This window comes from Octopus sinensis, linkage group LG5, assembly GCF_006345805.1.
Source record: "Octopus sinensis linkage group LG5, ASM634580v1, whole genome shotgun sequence".
NCBI lineage: Eukaryota > Metazoa > Mollusca > Cephalopoda > Octopoda > Octopodidae > Octopus > Octopus sinensis.
The window spans coordinates 30708559-30723558 of NC_043001.1; the positions used below are offsets into that span (position 1 = coordinate 30708559).

A 15000-nucleotide genomic window follows, 5' to 3' on the forward strand; every position below is an offset into this window, starting at 1 on the left:
TAAACTACATCATATTATATATATGCACATGTGTGTGTGTTTATACAGAGACATGACAGGTACCAACACTAGAGAAGGTGTCTTGCTCACCAGTCACTCTGGCAGGAGCACAATTTTATGATTTCCCATCCTAGCACCAACACAGGAAATGTAGAAAATACTCAGTAACCTAAGACATGTAGACTAAATAGGTGGGGTCAGAAATAGGTAAGGGAAACGAAAATGTAAGTGTAAAGTGTACCGTAAATCCTTGAGTATAATCCACATTTTTTCCCAAAATTTAAAGGTCAAAATCCCTAATGCTTACTATATACGAGGTTAAAAATGAAAATTATTTTCTAAGCAATGCCCGAGTCTCTATTTGCTGTCCGGCAATGTTTATTCAGACGCATTTTGTGATGTCAGACGCGAAAATACCTTAAGCTAAGCCTGATAGCAATGAAGTCATAAAAAGAATCATCCATAACTTGCAGTAAGCAACATTTATTAAACATTATTACTGTTATTTCTTTATTTTCTGCAAACAAAATACCCAAAAAAGCTACACGTTTGCATTATGTTATATATACAATAATAATAAAGGACGTTACCATATACATTTTTACAAACCAAGGATGTTATATAGACCTTCTTGACTCAAGTTAGAGAAGGGGTGCGTATTATACACAAGGTTTAGGTTTTTCAGAGGTACTGTCCCTTAAAAATCCACTGTGTATTATACTCAAGGGTGGACTATACTCGAGGATTTACGGTACTCAATAACCTAGGACATGTACATTTGCTTAGATGGCCAAGGAGGGTATTTGAAGATGGAATAATGAGATGAGGAGGATCATTGTAAAAGACTGTTATTTGGAGTTGAGTGAAGAGGGGAGTGATTGGCTATAACAGAAGTTGGCAAAGGTAACAGTGGGAGATAAGTTAAGAATAGGTGATGGGTGAGTGGCAAGAAAGACAACTTCTTTGATACTGATGTCATAGAAATGCATTCAGTACATGATATAAAGTGGTTGGCGAATGAGCAGAGAAAGTGTAGGTTTGTGAGCTATCTTAAGTCTTGTCTCACTAAGGGCTCTAGTGTCGGTGCCATGTGAAAATGCACCTGATATACTCTGTAAATTGTTTGGTGATAGGTAGGGCAGCCAACCATAGAATAAATAATAAATAAATGCGCCCTTTTAAAGCCTAGCCAGGCTCATGGGCCCGGTTTCTATGGCATATGTGTTCCCCAGCTGGATGGGATGCCAGTCCATCGCAGCGTTACTCATTTGTGCCAGCTGAGTGGACTGGAGCAATGTGAAATGAAGTGCTTTGCTCAAGAACATAACGCATCGCCTGGTCCAGGAATTGAAACCACAATCTTATGATCATGATGCTGACACCCTCACCACTAAACCACGTGCCTCCACATCCAACCATAGAAGCCAAACCAAATGATATGTCTGAGCATCAGTCTATAGAAGCAATGACCTCCAGTAAGAAATGATTTAGACTATAATGACCTATCCAACCCTTATTGACATGGAAAGCAGATACAGAATAATGATGATGACAAACAATCATATTATGCTCAAATACCTATTTGGCATGGTTTCAGAATGTCCTTCTCCACTGCTAATTAGATCACCAAGGTAACGGAAGCTCTCAGCTATTTTTTGGGACCCTTCTGGACATTTGAGAGAATCTGTTCCTCGTGCACTTTTAGTGTTTTTACTCTGCACATCTATTATATAAAATGCCTGGGATTCCACTGTACCTTTCCTAATACCAGATACTTTACAGTGTGTACTGCCTGCATTTTCTCACAGTATCAGCACTTGAAAGGTTGTGAAGACCCTTGGAAAGACTAAAGAGTCATCTCAACTCTATGTTGTAGCTACATGATTTGCCAACCATGTACAAAATACATTTTGTTGAGGTTCCAGCACCAGTGACTCAGAAGGCTAAAGATCCTCCATAAATTAAAAGGAAAATAGGGCAGAGAGAGAGAGAGAGAGAGAGAGAGAGAGAGAAAGAGCAATGACTTTAAGTGAGATGTTGAAAGAAGTTTCAGTATGATGATATGTAGTTGTTAAGCAACAAGATGGGTAGGGGTGATTAGGTGATGGTCTAGGGCTTAGGGGTGGGAGACCCCAGACCTTGGGAAAAAAAACAACTTTGGTCGTCTTGTAGTCAAGGGCTCTTCATTGATGCCTGACACCACTGGGAGGTGGCCCTCAAAGCCGCTGGAAATGGAGATCTCCCGGTCAAAATTCTTGAATGGCTCATGATATGTATGTGCATGCGCACGCGTGCACACACACACACACACACACACACCATCATCATCATCATTTTACATTCACTCTTCATGCTGGCATGGATTGGGTGGTTTGATGGGATCCAACTGGCTGGAGAACCATGTCTTGCTGTTATGCCTCAGTTTTGGTATAGTTTCTATTACTGGATGCCCTTCCCAATGCCAGCTACTTAACAGGGTGTGTTGCATGCTTTTTCCTGGCTCTATCACTATGAAATTGCATTGTAAAGAGCCCTTACAAATGAAAGAAAACAAGAAAGACTAGTGTTAAAGGATTAGTGAGAGAGTCACAGAATGATTGGAAGTGTAGTGGGGTGGGTTGAGTAGGAGGAGATTCAGGGCTACCCCTATGTTATTTATGGGTGGGGGTAGATGAAGTGGTGTCAGAAGGGAGGTAAAGATGATGGTGACAAGGAGCCAGAGTGTACTATCAAGGTAAGATGTTCAAGAAAGTGAATGGAAGAGAGCATGGGAATAGAAGGATCTGGAAGGGTGGGTAAATATTGTGGGTGTGTGCATATGTGTATGTGGGTGTGTTGTAGAGTGAGTGAGTGATAGAATTTGGAGTTGAGGCAGTCAGCAGTAAATAAGGGGTGAAGATGATCAATGGTAAAAATGAAACTTGGGTACCCATAGGAAGTGACTCAAGAAAGAGGACAGGAAGTACAGGAAGGGTGTGATACAAGATGCAGTATTGAGTTCTGTTTTCATGAATTACAACAGCAGGATTTATAGAGTAAATAAGAGAGTGATAATATGAGGGTGGGAATTGAATCATAATGAGTCATGGAGATGATTGGGAGACAGTAAGTTTAGACTTAACAGGGACATATTGGGCACAGAATCCAGATGTTTGCTTACACATACTTCCAATTTTCATCACTACCACCATTTTAACATCAATTTTGCCATGCTTGCATAAATGAGTACTGTATTTCACCAATCATCTCAGTCCCTCGTCATTATCTCCTTGACATCCAGAGATCAGTCTTCATTACTTAGTTCCGCATCTTCCTGGGTTTCCCCTTTTCCACAGGTTCCATCCACTGTAAGCAGTTGGCCCCTTATACAGCTGTCTTGATCCTTATACATCACATGCCCATACCAATGCAGTTTTCTTATTTTCACACAACATATCAGTTTCACTGCATAAGATTCCTTTGATACCAAGTTTTTCTCTCAACACATTTATACTTTGTCATTTATGTACACTGACATTATACATTAAGTAGAGTATGCTTGCTTCATTCCTTTCTAGTCTTTTCAGGTCCTCCATATTCATTGCCCTCATCTTATTACTTTGTAGCATTGCAGTTTGTACATCAGATCATACAGTCTACTTTTCACTTTGAGAGAGAAACCATTTTTTGTTACCAATAGAAGTAATAGTTCCTTGAACTTTCTCCATCTTGTTCTTCTTCTGGCTGTTAAACTTTCAGAATGTCCTTCTCCACTGCTAATTAGATCACCAAGGTAACGGAAGCTCTCATTTGAGAGAATCTGTTCCTCATGCACTTTTAGTGTTTTTGCTCCCCGAAAGGATGACCCTGAAAGGATGAAAGGCAAAGTTGACCTCAGCGGAATTTGAACTCAGAGCATAAAGACTGACAAAATACAGCTAAGCATTTTGTTCAATGTGCTAACGTTTCTGCCAGCTTGCTGCACTGAATATTACCAATCAGTGTGGTCCTTTTTCTCTCTCTATCCACTCAGTCGAAGTCGACTCTCAGTCACTCGTTGGATCAGTGTCCTCCAGTCAGTTCTATCCTGGGCCGCTTCTTTCAGATTGGCTATGTCCATTCCGGTATCACTCTTGATGGTGTCAAGCCAGTGGGTTCTTGGTCGGCCTCTTCCTCTCTTGCCACTGACCATTCCAAGTATGATGTCCTTCTCCAGGGATTTTCTCCTCATAATATGACCAAAATATGCCAATCTATGCTTGGTGATCCTAGCTTCTAGCGACATTGTCGGCCTTATCTGCTTAAGAACTTTTCCATTGGTAAGCCTCATTGTCCATGGAATCCGTAAAAGTCTTCTCCAACACCAAAGCTCGAATCAAGTCCTTTTTCATCTCTGCAAAATATAGCTTCTTTAATGCAGCTTTCACCATTTCATTCTGAGTCTTCCATGAGGTTATTAATTTGAAGCACATGACACATTACACAGCAGTCTTCCTCCATATGCATCATATGCCCATACCAACACTGCCTTCTCTCTTGCATATTATATCTGAATTCCCATATAACTAGTTTTTCTCTCAACTCATTTGTACTCTGGTGTTTATACACATTGATGTTACATATCCATTGGAACATGCTTGCTTCATATTTTCCTAGCCTTCACAGATCTTCAGCATTCAAAGTCTGTATCTTACTATCATGCAGCATTGCAGTCAGAACACAAGTATCATACAATCTGTCTTCACTCTGAGGGAAAAGGCTTTTGTTGGCAGCAGAAATAGTATTACTATAGTGTTTTTCTAATCTATTCATACTTAAACTACTATACTTTTGGTTATAACCACTTTCATTGTGAAGTATATCACATAGTAACTGGAAGCTATCAATTTTTTTTGGTGAATCATCCAGACATTTTAGAGAATTTATTTCTTGAGTGGTCTCTGTGCTTATTAACCTAATGCATCTACCACAAAGCCTGCTTTCTGTGTTAGCTTGTCTATTATTTCACTACACCTCTAGTGTGTTCATAGCTTACACTAGGTACAGCTTCTGGAGTTTCTACTCACTCCTTTACTGCATACAAGAAAGATTATTTCCCTAACATTACCAAAATCCTACTGTCTTTTCTACTACAGATATCTTGGTCTTAGCTACTTTGAGACTTATCAATTCTAGGTTATACTTCAATGCCTGGAATTTCACTAAAATTCTTCAATAGAGTCGGCTCTGAGAGTGACATCACCGGCATACGAAGGGGTACCCAAAAGAAACCGGAATTTTGCAATATTATTTTATTGACTTAGTTTCACGAGTTTGACAGCTCTAATGCATCTTCTTTACCCTTGTAGTAGTTTAGAATGGTACTGGTGTACCAGTCATTGGGTTTAACACTTTCCTGTATTACCTGATTATTCAGGTGACTACCATGTATCCTACAAAACCAGATATTACGAGCGTCTTAGTGACTATTGTTGGCCAAGTAGCTTTCACTCCTGTCATATTTTTTAACCACTTTACCAAACCGTTTTGAACTTGAATTGTTGGTCTCTTTTTTTGAGTCAAAGTGAGCTCTCTAATTCCATGCATTCAACAACCCCTCAAAATACCACTTTCGTTTTTCTTTCTTGTTATCAGCACTAAGAGTAAGTGTGCCTGCATAATTTTGGATATATTCCGCTTCAGTGACATCTGGATTTTTTTCTGCACTATCTTGTAATTTAGAACACTTCACACCTTTTGTTGCAGAATGTGCAAATTTCTTCCTTTCTCTTTCTTCCCTTAACTTCCCTTCTAACTACTTGCTAATGCTCTCTGCTTCCACTTTTTTTTCCAAACTTTCCAAGCCTGTCCCTTAACTACTGTGCCATTCTACCACTATATCACTGTCTGACTGATCAGCAGGGAACATGATTGTGTGCACAACAACACAAATGCTAAATACCGAAAATCCTCGAGTATAATCCACATTTCGTTCTTTCATTTCGTTCTTGAACATCCAGCATTGGGATCTTTTTTAAAAGCATTTGGGTTGTTATTTCTAGCAGGTAAAGCTTGGCTGATTCATGCCATCTTGGTTGGCGTTTGTCAGATGATGTCAGAGATCAAGGAGGAAATAAATAACATTAGCTTCATTAATTTTACATTGTAATAAAGACTTTGGGACAAATTGGCCAACAGTTGGAATTCAAATTGGGACTGGAACAATAGAATGACTGCATTACAAAATTAATTCACATGTGCTGGTGGCACGTAAAAAGCACCCACTACACTCGTGGAGTGGTTGGTGTTAGGAAAGGTATCCAGTTGTAGAAACACTGCCAGATCAGACTGGTGCCTGGCGCAGCCTCCTGGCTTCCCAGACCCCTGTCGATTCGTCCAACCCATGTTAGCATGGAAAACGGATGTTAAACGATGATGGTGATCTGTTCTTAACCTCTGATCAAACATCACCAGGGCATATATAGTCATTATAGATGTATTGTTGTCATGCTATTTAGCTCTCTTTAGTTTTGGGCCACAGGCCTAATTAGCCCTCTGCAAGGAGTGTGGCTTTTAAGCTAGTATATATATATATATATATATATCAAGTTGTTTGTTTGTTTGTTCCTTCTCAAGCCATAAGGGTCTGTTTCCCGGTTTCCTTGGTGTATAGGTTCCCCACCTGGATGGGACGCCGGTCTGCAAGATGCAGGAGGAAAGAGTGAGAGAAAGTTGTGGCGAAAGAGTCAGCAGAAGTTTGCCATTACCTTCTGCCGGAGCTGCGTGGAGCTTAGGTGTTTTGCTCATAAACACACACATCGCCTGGTCTGAGATTCGAACCCGCGATCCCTCGACAGTGAGTCCGCTGCTCTAACCACTAGGCCATGTGCCTCCACATATATATCAAGTATGTTTGTGTGTATGTATTTGTATATATGAGGGTGTGAAAAAATTATATATGTATCTGTGGGTAGGTGTTTGAGCAAGTATATTGCAAACATGTTTTTATATTAGTAAATATTTATGTAAAGTCTAGACTAGATTTCTCTTTATATTTTTTGAAATGTTAATTTTAATGCTGGGTGTTTTAAGATCTGATACCTGATTGTATTTCTGTGATGTTTTATGCCTCTTAATATCCTAATATCCATTGCTCAACTGCATTCAAAAGTTTTAGCATCATCATAAATTAATTTATCTCTATGTTTGGCAATAGTAACTTTGGTTTTGTTGCTGTCAGTCGTCTGTCATGTTTTGCACATCTTTATTTAGCTGATAGAATATATGCTTTTGGTACTGCATTTCCGTTTCCCTATACTACTGTGGATGATTAAATAGCTCTTAGTTGTGGATTGTCTTACTATTTGTTTCATCATTTGTCTTCTGAAGTGATAGCTTTGGTGTGTAGTGACACCATTTTGGAAGCCTCCAGCGCACATGCGCAGAGTTGGATTTCTTCTGGGAGGCTGCTGGAAGTTCCCTCATGCGCAGAGAACAAGCAGCAGCCAAACTTCCTGTGTATCAATCTCTCCCGAAGCTGACAGTCGAATAGAACAGATGCATTCTCACAGCTCCCCCAAGCTGCCACCACGTGGCGATGCTACACTATGCTGGAATGAGACAGGATTTGGTTCACACCACTTAATTACAGTGACTAGCTCTTAGGCTACCGATTTGCCCTGAAGGAAATATATCATCATCATCATCATCGTCGTTTAACGTCCGTTCTCCATGCTAGCATGGGTTGGACGGTTCGACCGGGGTTCTGGGAAGCCAGAAGGCTGCACCAGGCTCCAGTCTAATTTGGCAATGTTTCTACAGCTGGATGCCCTTCCTAACGCCAACCACTCCGTGAGTGTAGTGGGTGCTTTTTACGTGCCACCTGCACAGGTGCCAGGCGGGGCTGGCAACGGCCACGGTCAGATTGGTGTATTTTATGTGCCACCGGCACGGAAGCCAGTCGAGGCGGTGCTGGCATCGGCCACGAGTCGGATATATATATATATATATATAGCGAATCCAGGAAATAAAAAACATTTATGCTGTTAGAAGATATTCGAAGTCTTGGCTTTTCCTTCGATAAATAATTTAATGTAAGGGATGAGACCTGCACCCCGCCAGTGTTACAGACCTTTCATCCTTGTTACAGGTGACTCTTAGATAACTAAATGCGTAATTCTTAACAATGAAGTATTACTGAAATGTAGGTAAAGAATGGAATAATTAAATTAATTGGTTGTTGTCCTTGTTATTTACTAATCGTATTTTTACCTTATACTCATCCCAACCTACACAACTGCATTTTATGAATGCGTGCATGTTTCATCATCATCATCATTTAACGACCGCTTTCCATGCTAGCATGGGTTGGACAATTTGACTGAGGACTGGTGAACCAGATGGCTGCACCAGGCTCCAATCTTGATCTGGCAGAGTTTCTACAGCTTGATGCCCTTCCTAACGCCAACCACTCCGAGAGTGTGCTGGGTGCTTTTACATGCCACCAGCATGGGGGCCAGTTAGGTGGTGCAGGCAACGACCTCACTCAAATGTTTTTTCACATACCACCGGCACAAGTGCCAGTAAGGCGACACTGGTAATGATCAAGCTCGAATGGTGCCCTTTTACGTGCCACCAGCACGGAGGCCAGTTAGCCACTCTGGCAACAATCATGCTCGAATGGTGCTCTTAGCATCCCACTAGCACGGGGCACAAGTGCCAGTAAGGCGATGCTTGTAACGATCATGCTCAAATGGTGCCTTTTACTTGCCACCGGCACGGAAACTAGTTAGCCGCTCTATCAATGATCAAGCTCTGATGGTGCTCTTAGCATCCCGCTAGCACGGATACCAGTCATCAAATTTGATTTTGATGTATATAATTATGTGTGTGAATGTGATCACTTTGACATCTGATGCACGGCACATCATGCACCGGTACTAACAATGTCAATTTGAGGGCAACTGTTAGCTAATGTACAGCATAAACATTTGATCACTATAAACAAATTATCTGTGCAGGCTGTTCACAGATGCTTAGCAGCATTTCACCTGTCCTTACCTCCTGAGTTCAAATTCTGCTGGGGTTGACTTTACCTTTCATCCTCGAAGGCCAATAAAATAAGTACCAACTGAGCACTTGGGGTGATGTAATTAACTTGCCTCCACCCTCAAACTCAATGGCCTTGTGCCAAAATTTGAAACTAATACTAAAAGTATCAATAGGTGATGAACTGGCAGAATTATTGGATAAAATGCTCACTCTTTTACTCTTTTAGTTGTTTCAGTCATCTGACTGTGGCCATGCTGGAGCACCGCCTTTAGTTGAGCAAATCGACCCCAGGACTTATTCTAGTACATATTCTATCGGTCTCTTTTACCGAACCACTAAGTTACGGGGATGTAAACACACCAGCATCAGTTGTCAAGCGATGCTGGGTGGACAAACACAGACACACATACACACACACACACACACACACACACACATATATATACATATACACGACGGGCTTCTTTCAGTTTCCGTCTACCAAATCCACTCACAAGGCTTTGGTCGGCCTGAGGCTATAGTAGAAGACACTTGGCCAAGGTGCCACACAGTGGGACTGAACCCAGAACCATGTGGCTGGTAAGCAAGCTACTTACCACACAGTCACTCCTATGCCTAGCAACATTTCTTCTGACTTTACATTCTGAGTTCATATATAGCTAAGGGTCAGTTGCCTTTAATCCTTTCAGGGTCAATAAAATAAGTACCAGTTGAGCACTGGGGTCAATGCAATTGACTTACTCACTTCCTGGAGTTACTGGCCTTGTGCCAAAATTTGAAACGGATATTAAAGGTATTAAAAAAATTTATATTAACCCCAGTTACTTGGAGCCCAACCTGTATTGAAATGTATGTATGTATTGATATTCATATATATGTTTGTGTAAACATGTATGCATGTCTATATAAGCACTCTTTTCTGTATGTTTGTATTTATTTATGTATGTATGCCTATATTTATATACACACATTTAAACATATATGTATATGTAAATATTTGTATGTTGAAGTTTAATTACTGTAATTAACAGCATAAAAGATGCATAAGCTTATTATTTGCACTCCAATTTCAACAACACATATACAGGTAAAAATTTTTTTTAGTGCATTAAAGCATGTAATATGTGCTCAATTTCACAAAAAGGACCTGGGGTAATATTTTTGAGACATTTTATTTTTGAAAAAAATGTGTGTCATGTGTCATCAAATACGGTATATGTGTGCGTGTTTATTTATGTATGTAGGGAAATGTATGTATACTAACTTCTGAGATTTTGACATATGTATATGTTCATCCACTATCAATGAAAAATTTATACAAATACCAAAGAGCAACATCCTTCTTTATCTAGAAAACTAATACTTTAGTATTCAGATTATTCTGTCATATGTAATACTTATTTATTCACATTGTTTTATGGATTAATTCTGTATCATCTTGCAGCTTTGAAATTTCAATGATGTTATTGTATAGTTTTAGAATGACATTGTAGGATAGGTGTAAGAGGTCAGAACTGGCTGGTTCAAACATAAAACCAATTGAATATTTGGGCTGGATGCGGCCAGTTTAAATGCTTAAAGAGTTAAACATTAACATTTTTACTTAGTTGGCGATATGTTTGAATGCTAACTTTCAACCACTAAATTTGGCTTGTAATCAACCTGTGCTGCTATAGAAATCCAATCTCTGGTTACCTGTGTTTATATTTCATGAATGAATAAATGCAAACAATGACAAAAATCAACCAGAGTAACTGACTAATTGCTTACATTGAATAGATCTAACTTAAACTTAAACCACTTAACCTGAATTCAATAACACTAATGTCATCAGTTCTACCAGAACAATAGCTTTATCCTCATTTTCCTTTCCAGTATTATCTCTTAACCCTGTAACATTCAGATTGCTCTGTCAAATTTAATGCTTATTTATTCACATTGTTTTGAAATAATCCTGCATTATCTCATAACTTCATGATTTCAATGGTGGTTTATTATCAGAATAACATAGTAGGGTATGTGTGAAAGGCCAAATCTGGCCTGTCTAAGCATAAAACAAGGTAGAATATTTGGGTCAAATATATGGCTGGTTTAAATGCTAAACAGTTGAATGTTTCCTCCTCTTTGGTCTATTTCTTTTTTCTCTAGAAGCTAATTATTTTCACCTTTTCAATTAAATTGTCCATAAATATATTTCTTTGTAGGCCACAAAAATCAATTATTATACCACGCCTACTTTGCAACCATATTGTCCTACCCACCAGATGAAAGAAACTTGTACATATAAGGTTTGGAAAACCAAAAGCACTTCCATCTATCTCTCATTCATTTTTTTCCCTTCACTGTATAATGTTACTGGTGAAAGTAAGGCATCAATGGCCCTCTCTTGTCTGTCACTTTGTCTGTCGTTTGTCATGATCTTTTCTTTATTTCTATAGGAGATATGAATATATGTATTTCTTGGTCTACAGTTTTCTTGGAATGATTAACATTCAAATGCTTGAGTTTCGACTCTTATTAGATTTTACATTAACCCTTTAGCATTCTATTTGGCTGTATCTGGATTATGTTCAAATTAACACACCTATGCTGTTATTTTATTCTAAAAATAAGCAATCACATCATCAAAATCTCAAAGCTACATGATAATACATGATTAATTCAATAAATAAGCATTACATTTGTTAGAGAAATCTGAATGCTAAAGGGTTAAATTTCTTTTTCAATATTGCAATCACATCCTTGTCAAATACTTCATTTCTACAGAACACAAAAGCACCAATATACATTGCCAGAATATCCATCAGTTTTCTACTAGTAATAATGCCAGAGAAATAAATCATTGCCATTAAGCATTTACTATTCTTCCTGGTTCAGTCTAATCTTGAGTGACTTTCTTATACCATTACCAAACTGCATCATTCAACCTACAGGTGCATCTCTTCAGTTTCTACATCTGTGACTTCAAACACACATCAGAAATTAACTGAAGGAACAATTCTCTCTTTAGCATTATCACTTTGCAAAAATTCTCAGGTGAAATCAAGAGTCTGCACTTGCCTATTCATAACATGCAGTTAACATTATTAATTGCCTGGCTTCACAGTTGCATGTTGGAGAGTCTGCTTTCAGATCACTTGACTCTTCCTCATAACCATGTGCAACAAGATGGGACTTCATCCGCCCCTTATTATTATCTTTGTGTTTTTCAGCAATTACCCACTGTGTTAATGTAGTTTTCTTACACATTCATGTACATCATATATATCGTGATTCCTCATATCTCATTCCTTATGCGTAGCACCAGCTTCTTCTCTCATGCTTCTCTACTTAAACAGTTTTCTGAGTTACCACTCCTCATTGATGCACATGTTTCAAGTTAACACACAAAGAATCTTTCTCTTTTCTTGGTATTATATTCAACCAGTTACTATTTCACTTTTGCCTTTGGGTGTGTTGCCATAGTTTATTTTCTCTTTTCCATTTCTTACACACATTCATTTTATATTTCTACCTGGTTATTCAGTCTTATCTTTCAAATCAACTTTGTTCTGATTCAGAACTGTCTAACGAGAAAAGATATATTTTTCACATTCTTCCTCATTCACTGCAGTTGTATTTTTCATGCTTCTTTTAGGTTCTTCCATCACAACTTCCTTGCCAGAATCCTTTTTGTTCATGTACACCATCATTTGACATGGACACATTCTGCAAAGTACTCCTCCATAATTAATTAATCGAATGTTCTTTGACCAATTCCTTTACAGGACCATGCCATCCTTTATAGGTTTTATAATAAATTTGGTCACCAGTAACAAAATCTTCATCACCATAACTCCTTGCTTTAGACATCAGTGCTCTCCTCATTTTTCTTACTGGCCTCAGCTTCCACGAAATCCTTTCTTTCAGTATGAAAATCACTGATTGTTGTGAATTCCAGAGCAGGTAACCAGTCTCCCAGAATTATGTGTTCATTTGGACTATGTTCTAAGTAATTCAGGAGTGCATTCTTGCACTAATTGCCCATGCCAAGACTATCTCTGACTCATACTTCACATTTTCTAATGTTTTCTGCATTGCTTCTGCTTCTAACCATGACAACTAGTATCGTGATTAAACTAAATTTCATACAGAGTTTCATGGAAGACAGACAAGTGAGGAGATTAAGAATAGCATTTAAGTTTAAAGTGAGCAATTATGCTGATGAAAACCATGCTACTGGTGACCAAATATGTTATTGAAACCAAAACTTCAAAAGATGATAAAATCCTGCCAGAGTGTTGAATAGTGAAGGCTGTATCAAATAGACATGGAGATGCATTTTACTGAAAATGCCTGTGTTAAATGGTGGTGTTCAAAATCGAAAAGGACTTTGACAAGGAAATTATGATTAGGGAACTTAAAAAGAAATGTGGAAAATACATCTATAGTAAAGGAAAAGTGTGAAGATCTATTTACTGAGAAAAACTAGAGTCTTGAACCAGAAAAATGTTGATTTAAAGATAGGACTAATAGGAGCAGGCTAGAATAAAAGAGTGAAATATAAAATTAATGGATGCAATGAATAGAAAAGGGGGGAAAAAACTATGACACATAACCAAAAGCAAAAAGAAAATACTGTCAATGGTTGAATATTATATCAGGAAAAGAGAATAAAGATCCTTTTTGTGTTAAATTCTCCTCTATTTTTGCTTTAAAATTGACTGAGAGTTTCAAAATAAGATAACAACATCAAAGGTATATTCCTAATGATTTCTTCAATTTTCTTGGTTTTCAATAATCTGACAGCAGAGTATCTAGTACTGGCACCACTAAAATTAAGAATCCAGGACTTCTTGTAAGTGTGTTCCTTCAGATCAGTGCACACTGTGTCACTCAACTTATTTGTAAGAAGCAATCCCTCCATGGTTCTCCATGAACATCTTCTAAACATAAAATAAATTTAACAAGAGATGCAGATTTCTCTGGTTCTAGAGATTCATCATCCTTTAATCTTCTACTCCTTTCAATCTAAAAACTCTAGTTTTTCCTTTGAAGCATGAGCAAACCTCAGTGGAATTTTTCAGACTTTTTCTTCTTTGCACTGGCATGTTTATTTAGAATTTTAACTTGTAACATAATGTTTGGAATACTGCAATCTTATAACAGCATGTTAGTTAAAGAAATACTATAGTGACTTGACAATGTGATTTTTAGTTTAACAGATTTACCCAAAATTCTACTGTAGTCATTTTTAAAGTCCATTCCGCCAGTTTTCATAGATCTAAGGTTTAAAAGAAGTGAATCGGTTCCTATAATGTATAAACTGGTGTTTCCTATAATGAGATAAAACTTGCCCACTTTATTACCATTCCAGTACTAAAACAGAAACTTTTGTCAAACTTATCTCTATTACTCAGTGTATCTAGAAATACTTATAACAAGTGTTTTTTTTTTGGCAATTATATGAACAGAGACAGAGTCTAATATTGTCATATCAAGCACTTATTTCACAAAGGTAGACCTCTATCTTTCAGTTGACAGCTGTATAGAAGATAGGGGTATTAAGAATATGAAGATAGGGGTATTAAGAATATGAAGGTAGGGAAAACAACTGGTCCATTAAGGATAATTGCTGAGATGCTTAAAACACCTGTTAAGTTTGGTACTGGTTAGCCCCTCAAGAAGTAAATCAGGTAAAATAGGTAGGGTTCAATTTCAGTGATTGATGCTACAGTATCATTGTAAACTGCTACAAGGACATAGGTGATGCATTAGAGAGAGGAAACTACAGTGGTATCATACTTTTGGGTACAGTTACAAATGTTTTGTTAAGGGTTATTGCGAAAATGATTAGGAACAAAATTAACCTGGATAGGATACAGTTTGGCTGTGTTCCAGAAAAAGATACCACTAATACCATATTCCAAGTAAGACATCTGCAAGCTAAGGGAACAGATCTTGGAGTAAGCCCCTACACCCAGCATTTGTTGATTTGGACAAAACCTTTGA

General features: G+C 38.1%; 1 protein-coding gene across 4 annotated transcripts in view; it reads left to right on the forward strand.

Annotated features, from left to right (window-relative positions):
- The window catches only part of LOC115211627 (prolyl 3-hydroxylase 1), a 201578-nt gene that overhangs the window by 5493 nt on the left and 181085 nt on the right, over positions 1-15000 (forward strand). For 3 of the 4 annotated variants that reach the window (XM_029780247.2, XM_029780250.2, XM_029780249.2), the window contains exon 2: positions 11214-11297. The exons of the other annotated variant lie outside the window; for it this stretch is intronic. In XM_029780247.2, coding sequence (XP_029636107.1) covers positions 11214-11297 — 84 coding nt within the window. The remainder of the gene's footprint in view (positions 1-11213; positions 11298-15000) is intronic. 4 annotated transcript variants of the gene reach the window in all.